This window comes from Miscanthus floridulus, chromosome 11 (assembly GCF_019320115.1).
Source record: "Miscanthus floridulus cultivar M001 chromosome 11, ASM1932011v1, whole genome shotgun sequence".
In the NCBI taxonomy this organism is placed as follows: Eukaryota; Viridiplantae; Streptophyta; class Magnoliopsida; order Poales; family Poaceae; genus Miscanthus; species Miscanthus floridulus.
In genome coordinates, this window is record NC_089590.1 from 89,344,999 (window position 1) to 89,370,351 (window position 25,353).

General features: G+C 43.6%; 1 protein-coding gene across 1 annotated transcript; it reads left to right on the top strand.

Moving 5' to 3' along the window:
- Positions 1-36: 36 nt before the first annotated feature.
- Positions 37-23,593, top strand: LOC136492417 (uncharacterized). Its single transcript, XM_066488436.1, has 3 exons — positions 37-237; positions 316-588; positions 23,447-23,593. The coding sequence occupies exons 1-3, from the start codon at positions 37-39 to the stop codon at positions 23,591-23,593; spliced, it is 621 nt and encodes a 206-aa protein (XP_066344533.1).
- The last annotated feature ends 1,760 nt before the right edge of the window (positions 23,594-25,353 follow it).

Consider the following 25,353-nt stretch of genomic DNA (forward strand, 5'->3'; position numbering starts at 1 on the left):
TAATTTATATTTATTAAATTACATCTGTTTTGTTAGATGCAAGAAATGTTTTGGGAGGAGTTTTGGCGAAAATGGGGTCGTCCTCGAGAATTATACCCCGACGCGTCTAGCAAAGATGCCATCGTCCCTCCTGCCCTCCCTGTCCCTAACGGTGACTGTGGTTTTCCGGCCCATGTTTTTCAATCGAAACATCTGGACATAGTGGCGCGTTGCTTCTACACATGCAGTCGTTTTAATGTAAGAAATTATTTTCACTATCATTTTTCTTTATGTGTAAGTATGATACTAATATTTTGTTGGAATCTCGTTGTGTAGGACCATGAGAGGTGCTTTTTCTTTCAGCAGATCGACGGTGCAGACAAGTTTGATCCTAGGTACCTCCTTTTCGACGATTGGTTTAGAGGAAGACATCCACGTGAGCACTTCAAGCGGTGGGTTCTACCCCCTAACCCTCCGCCATTAACGGCTAAGGAGAAGCACCTAGCCACAGTTAGACGACTCGAGGAACCTTCTCTGTGCGATTGTGGAGATCGAGCTGTGATAAACCCTAAGAATATGTTGGAGTTTGTGTGTCCAAACAAGCATAAAGTAAGTGTAAAGTGTATGTGTTGAAATGTTGAGCTATATATGTTCATGTACTAATGTCTACTTATTTAGGTGTTTTCAATGGCGAAGTGTCATTTCAAAGAGTGGTTGTATGGTCCTAAGAACCAATAGCCGGAAGAACCGCGAAAGGTTAAGGAAAAGAAGAAAGAAAGGGTAATTTACAAAGCACCTCCTATCATGTGCGAATGTGGTGTTAAATCTAACTATGACCTAGTCCCTTCGGAGCTTGGAATAGGCCATTATTGCGGCCATATGGTTGAATATGATGAGGTTAGTTATTTTTGTGGTAAACATGAAATCGTATTTTGTTTCTTTTGCAAAGACATATATGATATAATTTTTTGTTTGAACAGAGCACTAGGAAATGCAGGTGGGAATGTTATGATGGTCAAGCTAAGTTCTTGGATGAACTAAAGAAGAGGCAAGTAACTACACAGAAGAGGGGATATGGACCTGACTATGTCAACCTATTTATTAAACAACACAAAGGAAAAATGCATAAGTTTGCTAGACAACGCGGTATTTGTAACCCGATCAATGTTGGACTTAACAAATAGGGATTGGAGAGACGGATGATGTTAGAGTTGGAGAGAGCAAGGAATGAGGCAAGGGAGGAGACAAGAGTACAGATGCAAATCTTGAATGAGCATGTTGTTGCATTATGTGCCAGTAAGTGCTTGAAAGCATTTTTTTCATTACCTGATTTTAAATGTAATATAATCGCGTTGCTAAATTAAAAGGTCCTAATGGCTAGAGGGGGGTGAATAGCCTATTAAAATTTTCTACAACAACACTTAATAAACTGGTTAGACAATTATAAAGCAAAGCAAGTGTTGCGCTAGCCTACTAAAAATACAAACCACCTATAATAATTCTAGTTTATATAGTTTCTATCCACACAAAAGCTATGTCATTACACTAAGTTAGTATGCTCTCAAAAGCTAACTAAAGAGCCACACTAACCAAACTAACAAGCTCTCACAACTAGCTACACTAAAGAGCTTGATAACTAGTTTGTAGTAAGATAAAGAGAGAGAGAGCAAGATAGTTATACCGCCGTATCGAGGAGTGAGCTAATCAATCATAAGAATCAATATCAATGAAGACCAATCACCTCGGAATCAAATGATGAACACAATGATTTTTTTATCAAGGTTCACTTGCTTGCCGGCAAGCTACTCCTCGTTGTGGCAATTCACTCACTTGAAGGTTCACGCGCTAATTGGTATCACACGCCAAACCCTCAATAGGGTGTCGCACAATCAACACAAGATGAGGATCACACAAGCCACAAGCAATCCACTAAAGTACCTTTTGGCTCTCCACCGGAGAAAGGTCAAGAACCCCTCACAATCACCACGATCGGAGCCAGAGACAAACACCAACTTTCGCTTGATGATCCTCGCTGCTCCAAGCCACCTAGGTGGCGGCAACCACCAAGAGTAACAAGTGAATCCCACAGCGAAACACGAACACTAAGTGCATCTAGATGCAAACACTCAAGCAAAGCACTTGGATTCTCTCCTAATCTCATAAAGATGATGAATCAATGATGGAGATGAGTGGAAGGACTTTGGCTAAGCTCACAAGGTTGCTATGTCAATGCAAATGGCCAAGGGAGTGAGCTTGAGCCGGTTATTGTGACAGAACCGCCCAATTTATATAAGATCAAGTACGGTTGTCCCCGCTAACACGTTGACACACCCATACTTTCACTCATATAAACCCGGTAGTCCGCCGAGTGTCCCGAAAGACCTCGGTAAATCAACATCACAACCAAGATCGCGTGATTAAGCAAATACACATCACATACATCAAGTTGCAGCGGAAATAATATTAAAAAGGGGTTAACAAATAATAGTACAAGTTTGGGGTTTTAAAACTGCTTAGTGGAAACAACGTAGCTTTCAAATGATTACATTAATATAAGTTCCAAATATATTGCTAGCATAGTGACATCATCCGACAAAAGCATATAGAGGAGAAGTAAGTATAGAATCACCGAGCCCACCGGTGGTTAGCCACCATCATCAACAGGTCGAGAACATCACCTGCAACAAGGTGGGATAAACCCTGAGTACTCGAATGTACTCAGCCAGACTTACCCGTCGGAAACCAAAACAAATAACACCAAGGATTATGCAAGGCTTTCTTTAGTGGGCTAGCTGACTTGTTTGCGAAAAGCATAAGCTATCATGAAGAAACCATTTTAAGTACTTTGCATCATCTTTATTATGGCCTATCCATCTAGGTAAGCACCTGTACTATAGCAATCACTTGATTAACCAATAACATCCAGTTACCAATTTAGATTTAGCATATCCCGTAACATCCAGATAACCATCATTGTTCCATAATAATTACTACGATGAAGTAACTCGAGTCAAGTGCTCACTATCCAGGAGCGATGGCGATTCGAATCGATTCCTAACCAGCTGGTGATTTATTCCTTACACAAACCTCACCCACCCGCTAAAGTGAGATATTGATCACCGAGTCAACTTTCCAGGAATCTCGAGTTTGCCAGGAACCACATGTACCCGGGGGCCGACCGACTGCACTTTGGTCTTATCATCTCGCCCCCGTGTCCTACCACACCTGCTCCGGCACAGTGCGTTGCGGGCAATCTACTCGGCCCGAAAAATCTCCCAGCTTCACGGTCGGAAGGTACTTTATCCGGCCAGCTAAATGTAAGGCATGCGTTCAACATGACTCGAGGCCCAACAACGGTCGGTCCTTAATCGACACAGACGGGGATAGATCCACACCCAAGACCTCCATGTCTTGTTGCTTCTCTATCGACATCCCGTCCGGTCTCCATTTACATTACCCCATGGTTACTTCCAGGATATCATTCTTTCCATAGCTAAATTCTTCCAGTAACCACCTATAATGTAGGTGACCGGATATCACCGATCGCTACCGGTCTAAGCAAGGCTAAGCAGTTATTCGATCCTGACCTAACAGGGTAAAAAGGTAATAAGGTAGGCAAGGATAGTAATAAATGCATCAACGGTTTCAACCAACTCCTACAACTTAATGCAACAATATATAACTCATATATAGAAAGAATTGCTTTTATAAATTAGGAGGCTTATAATGCTCCGGGGCTTGCCTGGGATCCGACACAAGTCAGTTCAGTTAGCTTGCACCATCCTGGTGACATCTCAGATCCTAGCACTCGCTTAGTCCTTCCATCTTCGGGACAGATACTCCATACATCGTCTTCGGATTCGGCTCCAATATCACGTCCTTCACGTGGTTCATCTAGCGTACCTAGATGAGATGCAATATGCAAGTGCATAAATATGAAGAATAGTACCATGAGACACATCACAAAATAGCAAGCAAGACAAGCATAGTTTACACTAACACACTTAAGTACTTTGCGATGCTTAACTTAAACATCACATAATCTATCATGCTAAGATGGCAAAGAAGACGACAACACCAATCATGACACAAGTTTCCCAAGATCTCAAGTGCTCTAACTCAGTCATCATTCAAGGCATACGTCACACATAATAATATACAAGCAAGCACTATAATTGGAATCTACCAATTTCTGGACATGCAAACAGCAGCTACAAGATTTAGCTATAACTGGAGTTACACAAATCCAAATGACTTGCAAGAAGACATTCTGGAAATCTTATGAAATTGTTTACAATTCATATTTAAACCTATTAGCATGATTCCAAAGTTAACAAGGTTAAACAGGCACATTTATCAAGGCTGGTCCAGAAATTCCAGAAAGCTACAATTTCTGAAGACCAACTTAGAACAGTCATAACTCACAAACTACTTGGCCACATGCCATGAAAATTTAACACAAGCTAGTTAGGTGAGTTATCTACATCTTTCTTATTATCATCTTAAGATTATTCTACAGTTAGAAGGGTCAATTAATCCAATAATTGCATCTCTGTCCAAAACATAGACAGAAACTGACATGCCACTTTAAACAGCTATAAATGGAGTTATACCTATCCAATAATTGTGGTTCTAGACTTTTTAGAAAGCTTATCAAATTCTAAACAACTTTGTTGTAAACACCTAAAGCAAATTCTACTATTAAGAAGGCCCCACAATACCAACAAGGTAACCCTGTTAGAGTTTGGGCAGAAACAACCACTGATATTTAAGCAAGTATAACTCAAGATCTACTTAACCAAAAATCATGATATTGAGCTTTTTGAAAAGCTTAATAAAAGTACTACAACTCATGTATTATCACAAAGTCATGATTCATAACCTAACTAGGCCAATTAATTTAATCTTGCAGGCCTATTCAGAATAAGGGTAAGGCAATACAGGCAATTTGTTATTTTTATAGATCTTAAACTATCAAGCCTAAAATATTGAAATTTTTACCAGACATCACTAATCACATCAGTAACACTCCATAAAAATTTCACATTTATTTGAGTAAAATAACTGCAGTTATAAAAAGAACAAGACATGACTAGCATTGAGAACCTAACTGCTTAAATCTATTTTTACAGCTAAACCTTTAAACTAAAGCAGGTAATATTATTGATCTAGTACATAGAGAATTTCACAAGGATTCCAAAAAGTCCTCATTTTCTATTTTATGATTTTTCTACTAATTAATACGAATTTTCAAAGTTCATCATTCAAATCTGTAAAAAGCAAAAGAAAAGGAATGTAAACTTGCATAAGGGTCCCTGTAGTTTCCACAAATAAAACCCGCACGAACAGATCCTTTACTGCACTATTCATCAGAGTCACCACTTCATCACTTAACCCCCTGCCTTCTTCCTTATTCGAGCGCGAGGTCCTCCTTCTTCTTCCAACCGAACCGAGCAGAGGAGGACATCATGACCGGCCGGTGGCCGCTCCGGCCGGCTGGAGAGAGGCGTCGGCGGCCACAGAGGGGCGACGTGCTGGGGCTTGGCCGCAGCCAGCCGTGGCTGCGCTTGGCCTAGGCCAGCCACGCTGCAGGCAGCAGCAGCGCAGCAGCTGAGCAGCGCCAGGGCACTGCCGGCAGCGGCGGCTTCGACGACGGCAAGCGCACTGCGGTTCTCGGCTTCGTCTAGGGCTTGGGGAAGCGGTCGCGGAGCCATAGGCGTACTCGGTGACGATGCTGGAGGGCTGCAGGAGAAGGAGCAGCGGCGGCAATGGAGTTCGGCCACGACGGCCATGGCTGCCGCGCGCTGGCACGCGCGCAGGCGCGCGGTGGGAGCAAAAAGGGCGAGGGGGAGCCAGAGGGAGTGAGCGGGAGTAGAAGGGGAAGCCTCAGGCGCTCAGTTATGGCGGAACAGGGGCGCAGGGGCGTGGATGCACGTGGCAGCAAAGCTCGGCAATGGTGGGGCGCGCTCGGCGGCATGGTTGCCACGAAGTCATTTCATCGAGTACGTGGCGCGCGTTGCTGTGCCCGACTTGGAGTCCGTTTTCGGCATATTCGGTGCAGATTCGGACCTTGGCGCCTATAGAAAAGTTGTTGTCCTCAGAATGCTCTTCGACTTTGATTAAGGGTGCTCGGCCATTAGGCTGTTGGATTAGCAGATAATTAGTACTAAACTTGATAGTGTCAGTGATTTGACAGCGACAAGCAAACATCCAAAATTGATGGTCGAAATGAAATGCAACTGGTGCCATCTTCTTGTATGTTCTTCCCCATCATGTAAGCTCCAACTTTTACATTTGGATCAACTGAAGTTGCTTAGCAAAATTTGGAGAACGCGGAATGCCAACGTTGTTGCTTAGCGAAACTGACTTAGAATAATTCTAAGTGTTGAAATCAGCAGCAGGTTCCAACTTCGAGCCTCTGTTTGACTTATTTCCAAGTTGATCCAGCTCTTGGTCCAAAAACAAAGTTTGTTCTACATGATATGTACTACAACTTTCATTTTTGGTCAAACCTCATATCTGGTCCAGAAGTCGACTTTATTTCTCGGTCAACGCAAAGTCCTTTCTGCTACAAAATATAGGGTTTCCATTATTTTCGGACATTTTCACCACCTTCGCTCAACACGAACCCTTCATAACTTTTGTTGTAGAGTTCAATTAGAGTTGTTTGAGCAAGGTTACAAGGTTTGGTTGATTTCATATGTTTCCATTCACTTGATAAAGCAATTCATGCAAAGATATGACTTATCATTTTATGTGACTTTTTGATTCCAAACTTCATGAAACTTTTCCACGGGTCTAGATGGATGCATGTGGATGTAATGTACATGGAAGAAGCATGTTTAGAATTACTCTTGCATAATCTTAACAAGGGTCCATATGTAAGCAAGGGTGCAATATCCGAGTTTAGGTTGGGGCTTATTTCCATAGGTTTGATCTTGACATCTCCATCGTCTCTTAATCTGTCATGTTTAAGCTTAAACCCATTGCTTAACTGGTGACAAACACCTGAGGTGTTACAGCCCTCCCCCCTTAAAGGAATCGCGTCCCGAGATTCGATGCGAAAGACTTTTAAGGGAAGAGAAACATGTCATCCAGTTTCCAACATCAGTGATAACATTAGGCTACTTAACTTTGGAGCATCAGAGAGGCTAATTTGGTCATGACACTTTCTGATACTTGCTCTTCGTCGTAAGCTGTTGTCTGAATAATTTCCTTCTTTGGCCTTCATGAAATATTGTTATTTTGGGAGGAATCCAAGATAGCAATGTCCTACGTACTTCGTCCTTGATGTACGAAGAGCGATACAAACGTAGACTAAATACTTGCAGCATCTACTTCCCAAGTGGATATAGCACAGACCTTATGGACTTTGCACTAGATGATAATCTTCTGAAGGATACTCGTTGCAATGGTTCCATGTGTGCAGTTCTCTTTCTCTGATAACAATATTGTATGGTCTGAGTCTACCGAGTGAGTGGTAAACGTAATAGCTGACTCTGTCGTTCTCGATGATCATTCCTTAGGGAGCCTTCGTATCCAAGTTGCAACAGTGATCTAGGTGGAATCTAATGCAACCTCTTGGGTAAAAACACATATAAGGTACCAAAGGCATGTCAGCATTGGAGAACCATTGACGTAGAAGGATGTTAGTGAGGCTTGGAGGACAACATAAGTTGCAAGTAATCACAAAACTAGGGACTAGTTCACTACCAAGCAGGTTGAGCACAATTTGCCTTCGTGGTGCAGTTGCACAGCAAGTTAGGTTGACTTGCATCGTAGCAAAACCAGCCTTCTTACTACATTTGTCTTCGAGACTTCCATTCCAAGGCCAATCAATATCTCAAAAACCATAATCCAAAAATCTGCGGTTTGACATCTTTCCAATTGCTTTCGAATTGCAAGGGCACAATTTTGACTTCTAGAACACCTTGACTGCTCACGCATTGCTGATCTAAGAGGGCAAAGGCAAGGCACATAGGGGTGCAATTAGTCTTCTCAAGGGTATGGAGGGTTGTCTAATCAGCAATACACCTACAAGTTGTAATTTCTTGGCATGAATTACAAACACAACCGTTTAATGCAAATGATGATCGCAGTCACAGCGAAATTGCAGATTCTGTACCCTTTTGTTTTCTATTCATATCTCACAAACTACTGCTCCAATATGCACAAATTTTTGTGGACATGTAGATCCATGGGTCTTCTAACTACTCACCAAAATTCAACTCAAATGGGCACCATTTGACCATCCAAACAATTCATCTACCAAAACTGCTGTGTTTGAAAATGGCAGCAACCAAGCCGACAAGATATCTCTCTAATCCGATGTTTTACTCAACCAATACTCAAACTAACTTAAGACATTGAAGGGTCCTAAGCAATGAATGAGATCACCAAGTTTGGGGTCAATCCAACTTCGTTTGAGTCACTAACCGCCGGCTTGAAGATAACCGGTTTAGTGCCACAAAATCTGGACAGATTTCGTGTCCTCCCTTTTCTTCGCTCCACACGTTGAGGTGTGTGTTTGGCACTCTCTAACCTTTCTCATAGCAGCAGCAGTCTTTCTCTAGCTGAGGATGGAGGCTAGAGTTTTCCTTACATGCTTCTCTAGTAATACTTCAACCATCGTTTTAGGCACCAACTTGACTATGCACAAGCATTGGACTTGTGGGCTGTTTTCGCAGGGCACAAAACATTATTCCACATGTAGGGCATTTCTACATTGACAAGGAACCATTCCTATATATCCTTTGGCACTTCATCCAATAGAGTCCGGACACATGTGTAATTGGCACCTTGGGGCATAAAGATGCTAACTAAAATCAGGGACGTGCTTTCACTAGCTCCTACCTAGCCGATACCACATCTTGTACTATATACGTGATTGTCCAAGATGGAATTGACTTGATAGCACATTTGGAGAAGAAGTAGCACTTGCATTGTAGGGCTAGGTTTGCTGTTTCCTTGATCAACTTTGTTCTGTGAGATCTGGCCTTCATAGTTACCAAATAGTCGTTACCTAACTGAAGACTAACTTTCCTACTGGTAACAAATCAGTTGTCCCTCAACACTAAAAAGGTTCCAAATCTTTACTCTTGACAATAAAAATTTTTAGTCGAAGCCTACAGATGGTCGCCATTGAAGTCAGTAGAAAGGGGTCACACCAAAGGAGGTCGGTTTGTCTACGTCATCCTTATGCACCTAAAGATTGAGAACTTGGACAGGAATCTCATATATACCAGGTGACCTATTACAGCACATAATCTCCTAGTCCATTTATCATCCGACTGATAACTTGTTCAACCTTAAGTGTGGTGCACCTTTCTGATCCAATGAAAATGACATAAGTTGCTCACTAGATGATCGACGTCATTACAGGGACAGTCACGTCGAGTAGAGTCACTTGTCTACCACCTCTTGCAGTCTATTTATGTTCCTGTTAGTGACCTGTTCTTCAAAGGTTAACCGTTGGACTACTCCAGAAGGAAGTCCTATTGCATCTAGTTCGACATATAGATCGCTTGACATGATAAGGAGAGATAACCAAGGAAGAGCTCAAGTGAGAATAACATATTGGTGTAGTTCTGCAATGGATCATGACTAGAAACCTCGATACCAGCGCGTGCCGAGCAGCACAGCCTTGTGTGTGCACCCACAGGAGGCTCTCGGTTTCGTCGCGGCACCAGAGATCGCTAATCGTGGCACCATTACTGAACATACAACCCACAAGAAATCTCACATGGCATAAATTGGGTTGCATAGGAGCAAGCACTATGCGAAGGAGGGATAGCAAACAAAGGTAGTCACAAGGTTAGGAGTCAACAAGCAGGGGATCCGAAAATCAAAACACAATGCAAGAGAGCATAGCTTAATTTCCAAGGACAACTGAGCAGGGGACTTCTTGCCGAATTTCCACATACGTCTTGTGTCCACCAAGTGATTACCAAAACTTGGACGTGGTTCTAGGATAGCGCTCTTCAACACTCGTACGCTTACCGAGGACAAAAGGGTGACAACTACGGCACTACCTAAATAACAAGCATACATACCCACCACTTGGCTAAACTAGAGGACATTATAGGTTTAAGCATGTAACCACAATTATTTCTAGCAAGGCTAAGCACACACTTTTCTCAAGCACTTCCTATTCAAGCAACATGGAACAAGGCATTCTTGTTTAACTTCACACAGAGAAGATAGTAACATCACATTGATCACAAGTTACTTAGTATTAGAACAAGGTGAGGGAAAGCATATTTATGCACAAGCACAATCATGATGCATGCTCGTCCTATTCGTTCTCACAAAATTGCCAGCCTAAGGCGACAATCACGTTTTATGTCGGTGGCATAACACGTACTCTCTCGGTATATAGCTAGTCGTTAGCTACATTCAATCTACGCATTCGTGGTTAGCGTACCTGCAGGCAAATTCATTGCAGCCCATCCCCACAAAAAGATAAATAAGCACACAATGAAAGTAGTAAACTAAGATACTCTCCATATATACATCCCCAGATGTATATACTTTGATATCCATAGCTACCCGACAGATATACCCACAATTAAGTACCTTCATATATACATGTGTGTAACATGTAAATATTCCAGTAACCACAGCTAACTCTCCCCTAGACCGATAGTTGGACGGTCATACTCTCACAACTCACACTTACCTGGGCGTAGAGGCAATTGATCCATACAGTACCATTCAAGCGAATGGCATCCATACAATAGCACGCCGTATGGACGACGAAAGAAAAATTGCAATAAAGTACATCCCTTAAAGTTAGTACTTAGATAGCCACCTAATAGTCCTTAACTGGGCATAAAGGAAGATGTCGCTAGCATAGTTTTGCAATTAAGTTTTGACAAATTTGCCTGTAGCTAAAGTTTTAGTTAAAATAGACCTTTTAAAACCAAAACTTAGCTTTTAAAACTATGTACCTGACAGTATTATGCTTAATCTCGCTCTGATACCAGCTATGACAGAACCGCCCAATTTATATAAGATCAAGTACGGTTGTCCCCGCTAACACGTTGACACACCCATACTTTCACTCATATAAACCCGGTAGTCCGCCGAGTGTCCCGAAAGACCTCGGTAAATCAACATCACAACCAAGATCGCGTGATTAAGCAAATACACATCACATACATCAAGTTGCAGCGGAAATAATATTAAAAAGGGGTTAACAAATAATAGTACAAGTTTGGGGTTTTAAAACTGCTTAGTGGAAACAACGTAGCTTTCAAATGATTACATTAATATAAGTTCCAAATATATTGCTAGCATAGTGACATCATCCGACAAAAGCATATAGAGGAGAAGTAAGTATAGAATCACCGAGCCCACCGGTGGTTAGCCACCATCATCAACAGGTCGAGAACATCACCTGCAACAAGGTGGGATAAACCCTGAGTACTCGAATGTACTCAGCCAGACTTACCCGTCGGAAACCAAAACAAATAACACCAAGGATTATGCAAGGCTTTCTTTAGTGGGCTAGCTGACTTGTTTGCGAAAAGCATAAGCTATCATGAAGAAACCATTTTAAGTACTTTGCATCATCTTTATTATGGCCTATCCATCTAGGTAAGCACCTGTACTATAGCAATCACTTGATTAACCAATAACATCCAGTTACCAATTTAGATTTAGCATATCCCGTAACATCCAGATAACCATCATTGTTCCATAATAATTACTACGATGAAGTAACTCGAGTCAAGTGCTCACTATCCAGGAGCGATGGCGATTCGAATCGATTCCTAACCAGCTGGTGATTTATTCCTTACACAAACCTCACTCACCCGCTAAAGTGAGATATTGGTCACCGAGTCAACTTTCCAGGAATCTCGAGTTTGCCAGGAACCACATGTACCCGGGGGCCGACCGACTGCACTTTGGTCTTATCATCTCGCCCCCGTGTCCTACCACACCTGCTCCGGCACAGTGCGTTGCGGGCAATCTACTCGGCCCGAAAAATCTCCCAGCTTCGCGGTCGGAAGGTACTTTATCCGGCCAGCTAAATGTAAGGCATGCGTTCAACATGACTCGAGGCCCAACAACAGTCGGTCCTTAATCGACACAGACGGGGATAGATCCACACCCAAGACCTCCATGTCTTGTTGCTTCTCTATCGACATCCCGTCCGGTCTCCATTTACATTACCCCATGGTTACTTCCAGGATATCATTCTTTCCATAGCTAAATTCTTCCAGTAACCACCTATAATGTAGGTGACCGGATATCACCGATCGCTACCGGTCTAAGCAAGGCTAAGCAGTTATTCGATCCTGACCTAACAGGGTAAAAAGGTAATAAGGTAGGCAAGGATAGTAATAAATGCATCAACGGTTTCAACCAACTCCTACAACTTAATGCAACAATATATAACTCATATATAGAAAGAATTGCTTTTATAAATTAGGAGGCTTATAATGCTCCGGGGCTTGCCTGGGATCCGACACAAGTCAGTTCAGTTAGCTTGCACCATCCTGGTGACATCTCAGATCCTAGCACTCGCTTAGTCCTTCCATCTTCGGGACAGATACTCCATACATCGTCTTCGGATTCGGCTCCAATATCACGTCCTTCACGTGGTTCATCTAGCGTACCTAGATGAGATGCAATATGCAAGTGCATAAATATGAAGAATAGTACCATGAGACACATCACAAAATAGCAAGCAAGACAAGCATAGTTTACACTAACACACTTAAGTACTTTGCGATGCTTAACTTAAACATCACATAATCTATCATGCTAAGATGGCAAAGAAGACGACAACACCAATCATGACACAAGTTTCCCAAGATCTCAAGTGCTCTAACTCAGTCATCATTCAAGGCATACGTCACACATAATAATATACAAGCAAGCACTATAATTGGAATCTACCAATTTCTGGACATGCAAACAGCAGCTACAAGATTTAGCTATAACTGGAGTTACACAAATCCAAATGACTTGCAAGAAGACATTCTGGAAATCTTATGAAATTGTTTACAATTCATATTTAAACCTATCAGCATGATTCCAAAGTTAACAAGGTTAAACAGGCACATTTATCAAGGCTGGTCCAGAAATTCCAGAAAGCTACAATTTCTGAAGACCAACTTAGAACAGTCATAACTCACAAACTACTTGGCCACATGCCATGAAAATTTAACACAAGCTAGTTAGGTGAGTTATCTACATCTTTCTTATTATCATCTTAAGATTATTCTACAGTTAGAAGGGTCAATTAATCCAATAATTGCATCTCTGTCCAAAACATAGACAGAAACTGACATGCCACTTTAAACAGCTATAAATGGAGTTATACCTATCCAATAATTGTGGTTCTAGACTTTTTAGAAAGCTTATCAAATTCTAAACAACTTTGTTGTAAACACCTAAAGCAAATTCTACTATTAAGAAGGCCCCACAATACCAACAAGGTAACCCTGTCAGAGTTTGGGCAGAAACAACCACTGATATTTAAGCAAGTATAACTCAAGATCTACTTAACCAAAAATCATGATATTGAGCTTTTTGAAAAGCTTAATAAAAGTACTACAACTCATGTATTATCACAAAGTCATGATTCATAACCTAACTAGGCCAATTAATTTAATCTTGCAGGCCTATTCAGAATAAGGGTAAGGCAATACAGGCAATTTGTTATTTTTATAGATCTTAAACTATCAAGCCTAAAATACTGAAATTTTTACCAGACATCACTAATCACATCAGTAACACTCCATAAAAATTTCACATTTATTTGAGTAAAATAACTACAGTTATAAAAAGAACAAGACATGACTAGCATTGAGAACCTAACTGCTTAAATCTATTTTTACAGCTAAACCTTTAAACTAAAGCAGGTAATATTATTGATCTAGTACATAGAGAATTTCACAAGGATTCCAAAAAGTCCTCATTTTCTATTTTATGATTTTTCTACTAATTAATACGAATTTTCAAAGTTCATCATTCAAATCTGTAAAAAGCAAAAGAAAAGGAATGTAAACTTGCATAAGGGTCCCTGTAGTTTCCACAAATAAAACCCGCACGAACAGATCCTTTACTGCACTATTCATCAGAGTCACCACTTCATCACTTAACCCCCTGCCTTCTTCCTTATTCGAGCGCGAGGTCCTCCTTCTTCTTCCAACCGAACCGAGCAGAGGAGGACATCATGACTGGCCGGTGGCCGCTCCGGCCGGCTGGAGAGAGGCGTCGGCGGCCACAGAGGGGCGACGTGCTGGGGCTTGGCCGCAGCCAGCCGTGGCTGCGCTTGGCCTAGGCCAGCCACGCTGCAGGCAGCAGCAGCGCAGCAGCTGAGCAGCGCCAGGGCACTGCCGGCAGCGGCGGCTTCGACGACGGCAAGCGCACTGCGGTTCTCGGCTTCGTCTAGGGCTTGGGGAAGCGGTCGCGGAGCCATAGGCGTACTCGGTGACGATGCTGGAGGGCTGCAGGAGAAGGAGCAGCGGCGGCAATGGAGTTCGGCCACGACGGCCATGGCTGCCGCGCGCTGGCACGCGCGCAGGCGCGCGGTGGGAGCAAAAAGGGCGAGGGGGAGCCAGAGGGAGTGAGCGGGAGTGGAAGGGGAAGCCTCAGGCGCTCGGTTATGGCGGAACAGGGGCGCAGGGGCGTGGATGCACGTGGCAGCAAAGCTCGGCAATGGTGGGGCGCGCTCGGCGGCATGGTTGCCACGAAGTCATTTCATCGAGTACGTGGCGCGCGTTGCTGTGCCCGACTTGGAGTCCGTTTTCGGCATATTCGGTGCAGATTCGGACCTTGGCGCCTATAGAAAAGTTGTTGTCCTCAGAATGCTCTTCGACTTTGATTAAGGGTGCTCGGCCATTAGGCTGTTGGATTAGCAGATAATTAGTACTAAACTTGATAGTGTCAGTGATTTGACAGCGACAAGCAAACATCCAAAATTGATGGTCGAAATGAAATGCAACTGGTGCCATCTTCTTGTATGTTCTTCCCCATCATGTAAGCTCCAACTTTTACATTTGGATCAACTGAAGTTGCTTAGCAAAATTTGGAGAACGCGGAATGCCAACGTTGTTGCTTAGCGAAACTGACTTAGAATAATTCTAAGTGTTGAAATCAGCAGCAGGTTCCAACTTCGAGCCTCTGTTTGACTTATTTCCAAGTTGATCCAGCTCTTGGTCCAAAAACAAAGTTTGTTCTACATGATATGTACTACAACTTTCATTTTTGGTCAAACCTCATATCTGGTCCAGAAGTCGACTTTATTTCTCGGTCAACGCAAAGTCCTTTCTGCTACAAAATATAGGGTTTCCATTATTTTCGGACATTTTCACCACCTTCGCTCAACACGAACCCTTCATAACTTTTGTTGTAGAGTTCAATTAGAGTTGTTTGAGCAAGGTTACAAGGTTTGGTTGATTTCATATGTTTCCATTCACTTGATAAAGCAATTCATGCAAAGATATGACTTATCATTTTATGTGACTTTTTGATTCCAAACTTCATGAAACTTTTCCACGGGTCTAGATGGATGCATGTGGATGTAATGTACATGGAAGAAGCATGTTTAGAATTACTCTTGCATAATCTTAACAAGGGTCCATATGTAAGCAAGGGTGCAATATCCGAGTTTAGGTTGGGGCTTATTTCCATAGGTTTGATCTTGACATCTCCATCGTCTCTTAATCTGTCATGTTTAAGCTTAAACCCATTGCTTAACTGGTGACAAACACCTGAGGTGTTACAGTTATAGGGCTTCAATAGAAGCCTCCACGAAATAAAGCCATTGTACCTCTTCACTGGGCACAACACGGGGTGACCGGATGCTCCGGTCATATCGACCGGACGTTGGACCTCAGCGTTTGGTCACGCGATGCGTGCCACGTGTCCCCTCTCTTCAAATACTGAGCGCCCGATCCCAACGGTCAAAAGGTGACCAGACGCGCTGCTACGAAGTGACCTGACGCTAGACCTTAGTGTCCGGTTATTTCCAGTAAGCATCTAGAAACGTTTTTTTATGACCAGGCGCGTCCGATCACTTGGCGACTCCTCTGTCCACTGCCACGTCAGCAGGACCGGACGCACCCTGTCAGCGTTCGATCATTGAGTGACCCACCGACACTACGCGCCCTCTGTTGCCACTGACCGGACACGCTGGTCCAATTGAGATCAGCGTCCGATCACTTACAGTGACCTCCGTCTTTTCTATCTAGGGCGCCGGTAGCACCATTGGACTATCCACACTCTACGGGCGGATACTCCATCGGTGAAGTTTCTAACCCTTGCTCAAATGTGCCAACCACCAAGTGTATCACCTTGTGCACATGTGTTAGTATATTTTCACAAACATTTTCAAGGGTGTTAGCACTCCACTAGATCCTAAATGCATATGCAATGAGTTAGAGCATCTAGTGGCACTTTGATAACCGCATTTCGATATGAGTTTCACCCCTCTTAATAGTATGGCTATCGAATCTAAATGTGATCACACTCTCTAAGTGTCTTAATCATCAAAACAAAATAGCTCCTACCATTTATACCTTTGCCTTGAGCCTTTTTATTTTTCTCTTTCTTCTTTTCAAGTCCAAGCACTAGATCATCATCATGGCATCACCATCATCATGTCATGATCTTTATTTGCTTCACCACTTAGAATGTGCTACCTATCTCATGATCACTTGATAAACTAGGTTAGCACTTAGGGTTTCATCAATTCACCAAAACCAAACTAGTGCTTTCAATCTCCTCCTTTTTAGTAATTGATGACAACCCTTTCACAAAGATATGAATTGAAATTCAATTGAATCCATGTTGCTTGCCCAAGCATATTTACCATGTGCAAAAGGATATGGACAAGTTTCATGAACCCTAAATGGTAGCAATTGCTCTCCCTACATATGTGATAAGAGTTTGGATTGAAGCTTGCATATTTGCTTAGATAGAAAATATAGGAGACATTGTCTATTAAATGATGCTAAGGTATAAAAGATGGACCTTTAAAGTATGATACCAATCGAAGTGCACCATTATACCATCCTTAGCACCATGGTTAGCTCGATACCACTTGAAAACACTTGGAATATCTTTGTTTTTCTCCCCCATTATACCATCCTTAGCACCATTAGTATATGTCTCCCCATATACTAATATCTTTATTTTTCTCCCCCTTTGTCATCAATGACCACAAAGGTGCAAAATATAGATAGGTTGAGATTATCAATGTCAATCAATGGGGTGAGGATCATATTTCCAAATTTGATTCAATCTAAAATACTTGCCAAAGATGTTTAACTCGGTTTGATCTAAGGACAAGCTTCTTCACACCTTCAAATAAGGGTTATCTTGTATCATGTTGAGTTAAACACTTAGAGCTCATTTTCTAGATTAAACACTAGGTTTACAAGCCCATAAACATGTCATATGCTACCACTAGATCAAGCCAAGCATAGAAGCAATAGTGGTACCATACAAATATCAAATTCATTTGATTTTCATGAATGAGCCTATTAAAATTGAGAGATGACTAGATGCACTAATCATGTCCTTAGCAAGGATGTATGCCATGCCAATTAACTTTTACCTTGGATTGCTCGAAGGAGAGGCATGCCATATAAGTGAGCGGTGCATCAACACATATTTGAGAAATCCAATATGTTCAACACATTCCTTAGCTTACAAAACATTTTCTCATCCAATGGCTTGGTGAATATATCGGCAAGTTGATCTTTGGTGCCTACACTCTCAATGCAAATGTCCTATTTTTGTTGGTGATCTCTTATGAAATGGGGGCAGATATCAATGTGCTTTGTTCTTGCATGTTGAATCGGATTGTTGGTCAACTTGATTGCACTCTCATTGTCACATAGCAATGGCACTTTCTTGAACTTGATTCCAAAGTCACTCAAAGTAGCCTTCATCCAAAGTACTTGAGCACAACAACTACCGATGGATATATATTCGGCTTCGGCGGTTGATAATGCAACACTATTTTGCTTTTTTGATGACTATGAAATAAGTAATCTTCCCAACAATTGACATGTGCCCAAGGTGCTCTTTCTTTCAACCTTGCATCTCGCAGAATCTGAGTCGGAGTAACCAACTAGCTCAAACTTTGCTCCTTTGGGATATCACAACCCAACATTTTATATATGCTTCAAGTACCTCAATATTCTCTTTGCAGCCTTCAAATGACTTTCTCTTGGTGAGATTTGAAATCTTGTATACATGCATACACTAAACATGACATCCGGTCTTGATGCGGTCACATAGAGTAGGCTACTAATCATAGATCGATACAATTTTTAATCCACCATATTGTCACTTGCATCACTATCCAAGTTGTCATTTGTTCCTATTGGTGTGCTAATGACTTTACTATCACTCATGCCAAACTTCTTGATCATGTCCTTAATATACTTGCTTTGACTCATAAATGTACCATTCTTCAATTGCTTGATTTGAAGACCAAGGAAGTAATTTAACTCTCCAATCATGGACATCTCAAACTCACTAGCCATTATCTTTCCAAACTCATCACAAAAGTCTTGATTGATTGATCCAAATATGATGTCATCAACATAGATTTGCAACACAAATAAATCTTTTTCAATCTTCTTGATGAAAAGAGTGGTGTCAACCTTGTCTATCATGAACCCTTTAGAGAGTAGGAAGTCCCTCAATGTCTCATACCATGCTCTAGGTGCTTGCTTCAAGCCATATAATGCCTTTTTTAACTTATACACTTGGTCGGGCTTCTTGTCATCTTCAAAACTGGGAGGTTGCTCAACATATACTTCTTTATTGATGTAACTATTAAAAAATGCACTCTTAATATCCATTTGGTAGAGCTTGATATTGTGGGCACAAGCATAGGCTTGCAAGATTCTAATTGCTTCCAATCTAGCAACCGAGGCATATGTTTCTCCAAAGTCAAGACCTTCAACTTGTGTATAGCCTTGTGCTACTAATCTTGTTTTTTTCCTTACTATTATCCCATCTTGATTTTGCTTGTTTCTAAAGACCTATTTTGTTCTAATCACATTGTGTCCCTTTAGTCTCTCTACTAATTTCCATACTTGATTTCTTATGAAGTTATTCAATTCTTCATGCATAGCATTCACCCAATCAATATCCTTCAATGCTTCATCTATCTTCTTTATTTTAATAGATGACACTGAAAGGATCAAGATGCCCAATAGGGGGGTGAATTGGGCTAATTCTAAATTTTCTTGTAATAATCAAATTCTACGGATAGCCCAATTAACCCCTTATGCCTAGAAAAGTGTTTCTATCAAATCAACGCACAAATGACTTGCACCCTATGTTCCAAACTTACTCTAGCATAGCAATTCTAAGAATGTAAAGCAAGTATTGAATTGCTCAAAGTAAATACTCAAAGTAAGTGCTCAAAGTAAATAGGGAGAGAAAAGAATGCGGTGATGTTTTGCCGAGGTATCGGAGAGTCACCACTCCCCACTAGTCCTCGTTGGAGCACCTGTGCAAGGGTGTAGCTCCCCCTTGATCCGCGCAAGGATCAAGTGCTCTCTATGGGTTGATTCTTCGACACTCCGTCACGGCGAATCACCCAAAGCCGCTCACAACTTGAGTTGGGTCACCCACAAGCTCCGCCGGGTGAACACCAAACTCCCAATCACCACCAAGCCGTCTAGGTGATGGCGATCACCAAGAGTAAAAAGCACGAACTCTCACTTGACCACACGAAGCCTAATGAGAAGATGGATGCACACTTGTCTACTCTTGATTCACTAATGAGGTTTCACTCTTGGATTCTCAAATCACAAACACCCCACTAGGACCTTGCTCTTCTTGGCACTCATAAACGTGTTTCTCAACTGTTGGAATGAGCAAAAGTAGCTCCAATCACAAGTGGAGCTTCTATTTATAAGGCAGCCTGAAAAACGAACCGTTATGAGCTTCTGCGGGGTGATCGGACGCTCCGATCGTTTTGACCGGACGCTCCGATCAGTTCAACCCGTGAACAGTTTTCAAGTGATGACCAGACACTGTCAGGGTCCGGTCAATACTGACCGGATGTGTCCGGTCGCTCTTGGATGCTTACTATAAACGACTAGACGCTGGATACTTAGGGTCCGGTCACCACTGACCGGACGCGTCTGGTCGCACTTTCTCAAGTCTGGACCCTTACTGGAGTCGACCGGACGCTGGCCCTCAGCGTCCGATCACACGACATTCCAGCGTCTAGTCACACCAGACTTGATCTTCATGGTCAAATGAACTGACCGGACCCTACGGCCAGTGTCCGGTCGCACTAGAGCCAGCGTCCGGTGAGTATTTAACCCTTCATTCACTTCCAACTCTCGATCATATGTGAATGAAGTTTGCTCCAAAGGATCTTAGGCATTTATAGGAGCTACCTAGAGCTAGTTTTCATAAGTGTGCACCACACCTAACTCACTAGACTCAACTAGATCAAGCTACCCATTCATACCCCCCTTAATAGTACGGCCAAAGGAAAAACAAAGTCCTAAACTACTCTAAGTGTCTCTCCAACTTCAATTGACACTTAGAACTAGTTATCCTTAACCTTGTCGTCCATCCTTTGAAAACCGAAACGATTTCCATCGTAGGGGCATGACAACCTCGATTGCCCAATCGATCTCCATTACCATGACCTAACTTAATTACCTCTGCAAAACACACGTTAATCATAGTAATCTTATATTGACATTTATCACCGAAATCCACTTAGGGGCCTAGATGCTTTCAATCTCCCCCTTTTTGGTGATTGATGGCAATACCACCTCGAGTATGTTATGGAGTGAGGTTTTTGAAGGGCTTGGTTCATATAAGCTTTTGTCGATAAGAGCAAAAGAGTTAGGCAAGCTTATATGACTTAAACCAACACAATGTACTCAAAGAATATGAATTAAGCATGAGTACGAGTAACAAAGCTCATTTGCTTCGAAGTATAAGCGCGGAAGCAAAAACAAATGAGCATCACAAGTGATATGACATATAGATAATGCAAAGTAGAAATCACACATGTCAACTATCACAATCACGTAGATAGCACTATCACATATATATAATAGTATGCATGAAAGTAAACACACGAATGCATAAGTAATAGTGTATCACACAAATAAAACTCCAAATGTATATAATAAACTAATACTAGATAACTAGCTCCCCCTAAAACTCGCTCCCCTGAGTCTACATACTCAAGCCCTCTCCCCCTTTGGCATCAAACACCAAAACCTAAGGATCGGTCGGCAGGGCTACAGCGGACGAGTCGAGCGCTGAAGTACATGGAGCAAGATGGAACTAGGCGCCATCATCATCTGACCCTGAGCTCTAAACTGACTGACCCTCTGAAGTAGGAAGTGTCGCTGAAGCGGTCTGGGTCTGAGCTAGGGCTGGTGCTGCCTAGGAAGCTACTAGTATGTCTGTCGTAGAATCTGACGAGGCGACAGATGAGGGGAGCCTCTGAGTAGTCACTGTGACTAGAGCTGCTGTAGACGGACCGGCAGTATGCATATGAGGCAGAGTAGGCATGCCGGTCAACTCACTGAAGGATGCTCCAAGACTCCTAGAGACTGACGTCTTAGGCACGAATAGCGAGGAAGACTGCTCTGGTGTGAAGCCCGTCTGAAATGGAGTGAACTGCGAGGCTACCATGGGTGAGGCTAACCACTAGGACACCTGTATAGGAGGTGAAGCAAACTGAGCTGGAGGCTGTGCCTAACTCTAGAGCCCACTGGGCTGTACTGCTGGAGTCGTCGAAGTGGTAGGAGGCTATGCAAGCTAGGGCGAAGGCTGTGGCAGTGGGATCCCAATAGCTGTCACTATATGCTGCATGAATCCCATGAGCTGCTGCTGCATAAGTAACTGCTGGTGCTGAAGGAGCTGCTGCTGCCGCTGGAACTCGTCCTGACGAGCCTCAAACTATGCGAAGTTGGCAACTGTCTCCTATGCCTGTCGTGTCTGATCTTGCTGCATTCGCTCAAGAATAGCAATGAGAGCGGGGTCTATCTATGGAGCAGGTGGAGCAGAACTGGAGCTACCAGCCTCTGCATCATGTCTACATGGAGGCATCTGAGGTATAGGCTGGTAGTCGTCGTTAGAGCTGTCACTGTACTTGCTCACCTCCTGCTGTGCCTCTAGCTCCTCCTCCTCAGTGGCGGCAATCCCTCTGATAATCTCATCCTGCTGAGCTATGGACTCTGGCACGTCGGGACGATGGCTAGGCTGTCTGGGTGCCTGAGGAGTGGTGTGTCTGATCCTCTGTGACAGGTTATAAGCTAGGAACTCTATGGTGGCACATGAATACTCATCCATCATGCCAGGGGGCTTATCAAGCACTACTCTGTGGATGAGGAACATGATCTAGTGAGCATAGGGAAGCTGCCTGCGACCCTTGAATCCTTCAGCTATTGTGTCCTCCATCTCTGAAAGCAGGAGATCCCAGATATCAAATACTATCTACTGCATGATGGCATTGAGAAGCCATAGCTGTAAGCGAGTCAGGCCCTCCCTATATCCCAACCTAGGAAGCAGTGTCCTCCTGATGATGGCCTCTAGTACCCTCGCTGTAGGAGTCAAGTCACTGGTGTTCCTGCTCGACCCCTCTCCAAACGGCTCCTTGAAGCAATGTCGCACTAAATCTGTAGGGGGCACCAACCCTCCATGAGGACGCCTGGGAGGCTCCTGCTATCCATAACAGACCTCATGCATCTTGATAGGCTGCTCCTGTAGCCTCAGTATCTCTCTAGCTCTGCCACTCGTCACTCTATAGTCTTTGCCTTTGAAGGCAAAGTGAATAAATCTATGATGTGGATCGATGTAGAGCGAAGCATAAAACTGACGGACCCAAGATGGTACATATATTCCCGTCCGTCCAATTAGATCTGACAGTCCTAGCAAATATGACAAGTATAGCCAAATGCTCTCTCCGACTGCTGCCACAATAGACTCTATCTGACAGACTCTCTAAGATCTGAACACTGCCTCACTATTGAGATAAGCATTGTAGAAATTCTCCTGCAGTGGCATGTGGAAACCCTCAGCTGCTCTCTCATCCCTCTTCGGAGGAAACCAAACCTCAAACTCAACAAATTGCAGCTGCTGAACATGTCTAGCGGTGGCGGCCCTCAAGTCGAGGTGAACCACTGGAGGCGGCCCCTAAGGTCTGGGCGGAGGACGTGAACCTCTGCGCTGTGTAACTGGCCTCGGTGGAACTGTAGCACTGGTACGACTCGAGCGGCGTAGCTGAGGTGCCGACTCGGTCTCCTAACCCTCCTGAGTCTCCTGGGCTGGCTGAGGCTCTACTGGTGGGGGCTGCTGCTGAGCTGACGGACCCTCCTCAATGGCAATCCGTCGTCCTGCAAATGTGGCAGTCCTAGCTGGACTCCCGTGACGACGCTCAACATCCTCAATCGCAGCTCTCAGTGCTGGTGAAACTGGCTGATCTGCAATGATAACTCTGCTGCAGGCACCACCTCTCTCAGCATGCTCTACGGCCTCTGCAACAGCTGCTGCTCTTGCTGTCTCTGCATCGCAGTACTTCTGCTTCTTGGATGTCACCTGCTTGGTTGACTTGCCCTTAGATCCGGCTGGCTGGCGAGGCGGGGGCCTCTGATCATCATCACCTGGGCTACCACCAACGTTCTTGGTGTGAGCCATCTGAGCTAACAAGATGGTGAACTACCGCTGATGAAGATCAACTGTCAAACTGCCGCTTTTGAGGCTTGGCCTCGATCCTTACTCACGAGCTTGGCTCCGAGTTGACTGCCAACTGCCACAAGAACCACAATGGAACCGACTCGCTGCACGATAGAATAGATGGATATACAAATAAATACCATATGTCTAATAGATGCGAGACCCTAATAGAGAAAGCAATGTAGATGCGAATTTGAATCGAATGGCTTTCTACCTGACGATCAGCGATCCGAGAAGAGATAAGATGTCACGCAAGGGATCCTCGGAACCGAGCTAGGGTTAGGGTAAAAGTCCTGAATGTAATGGGGAATCAGATACTGCAATTCGATCTAGGTCATTGAGAGGATCAAGATTGAAAAGTCTGGTCTTACCAACGATGGAGGAGGTAGGACTAGGGCACGACGATTCTTGATGACCCTAGAAGACTGGAGGCATGGTGGCATGCGGGGAGTCACGGCGGCGCTACGAGTTGTGATGGCACGGTGACACTGGCGCGGGTGAGCAGTGGCGGCAAGGGAGGCTCAGTGGCTGCGACGGGCAGGCGCGGGGTTGCGCTGGAAAGCTCGGGCGAGGCTGGCTAGACAGTGGCATGGTGAGCTTGGGCGCAAGGTGGTCGGCGTGGTGCTGCAGAGGCGCGGCGAGGCAGTAGCTTGGTGGCGCGGCGAGCTTGGGTGCGAGCAGGCGGCGACGCTGGCTAGGGCTCGGTCACGGGGATAAGGCGGTGCGGGTTAGGTCAAGGAAAGGGAACACAGAGGCGCGGTTATATGAGGATCCGAAGCGAAACAGAGAAGGAAACGGAAAAGAGTCCTAAAAACACGTGAGATCCACTGACTGGACACTCCGGTGGTAGCGACCGGACGCTACCACCCAGCATTCGGTCGATTCCAGAGAGGTCTAAATCCTCTTGAATCAGGACCGGACGCGTCTGGTGGTCCATGACCGGACGCTGGCAGGGTTCGGTCAGTACAACTTGTGTACCCTTCGATCGACCGGACGCTAAACCCTTCCTGACCAGACACATAGACGTAGCGTCCGGTCACTCCTTTACCAGTAGTTCACCTCCTATGAACTGACCGAACGCTGGACAGCAGCGTCCGGTGCAGCGTCCGGTGCACCTTTTCCAGCAAATCTTCAAACTTCCTTCGCGCTGCCTGTTCCCAATCAAGTCCCAACTTGAATAAGATCCAAATAAACACCAATTGGGACTGATGTGAGTGACCTCTCTCAAACCCTCATATTTTTCAAAATATTTTGCCTTAGGCTATAATTCTTTTTAAGAAAATAGGCAACAAGAGGGCAAATAGAACAAAACGACAAAACAACATTCATGCATATGTAATACTTGTAAGTAAATCTAGTTGCTTATCAAGTTTGATCCAAGGTTAAGCTTCTTCACACGTTTTTCGGCGGTTATCTTAACCATGTTAGACAAGCCCTATGTGCATTGCCACAAATTAAACATGTTGTATATTACAATGAATGCAAGGGACAACATGAGCTCAATTTTTAGTGAAGTTACTAAAATCAAGTACATTGAGCTCATTCCGCAATCTACAAAATGTAGCCTCATCTAGCGGTTTAGTGAAGATATCCGCTAATTGATCTTCGGATCTTACACCTTCTAGTGATATATCATTTTTAGCTACATGATCTCTTAGAAAGTGATGGCGGATATCT

Bases quoted from the DNA above. Each gene is read 5' to 3' on its own strand.
- LOC136492417 (XM_066488436.1), top strand. From the start codon at position 37: ATGCAAGAAATGTTTTGGGAGGAGTTTTGGCGAAAATGGGGTCGTCCT. The intron at 238-315 runs GTAAGAAATTAT...CTCGTTGTGTAG, and splicing joins ACACATGCAGTCGTTTTAAT to GACCATGAGAGGTGCTTTTT. The intron at 589-23,446 runs GTAAGTGTAAAG...ACTCTGCTGCAG, and splicing joins TGTGTCCAAACAAGCATAAA to GCACCACCTCTCTCAGCATG.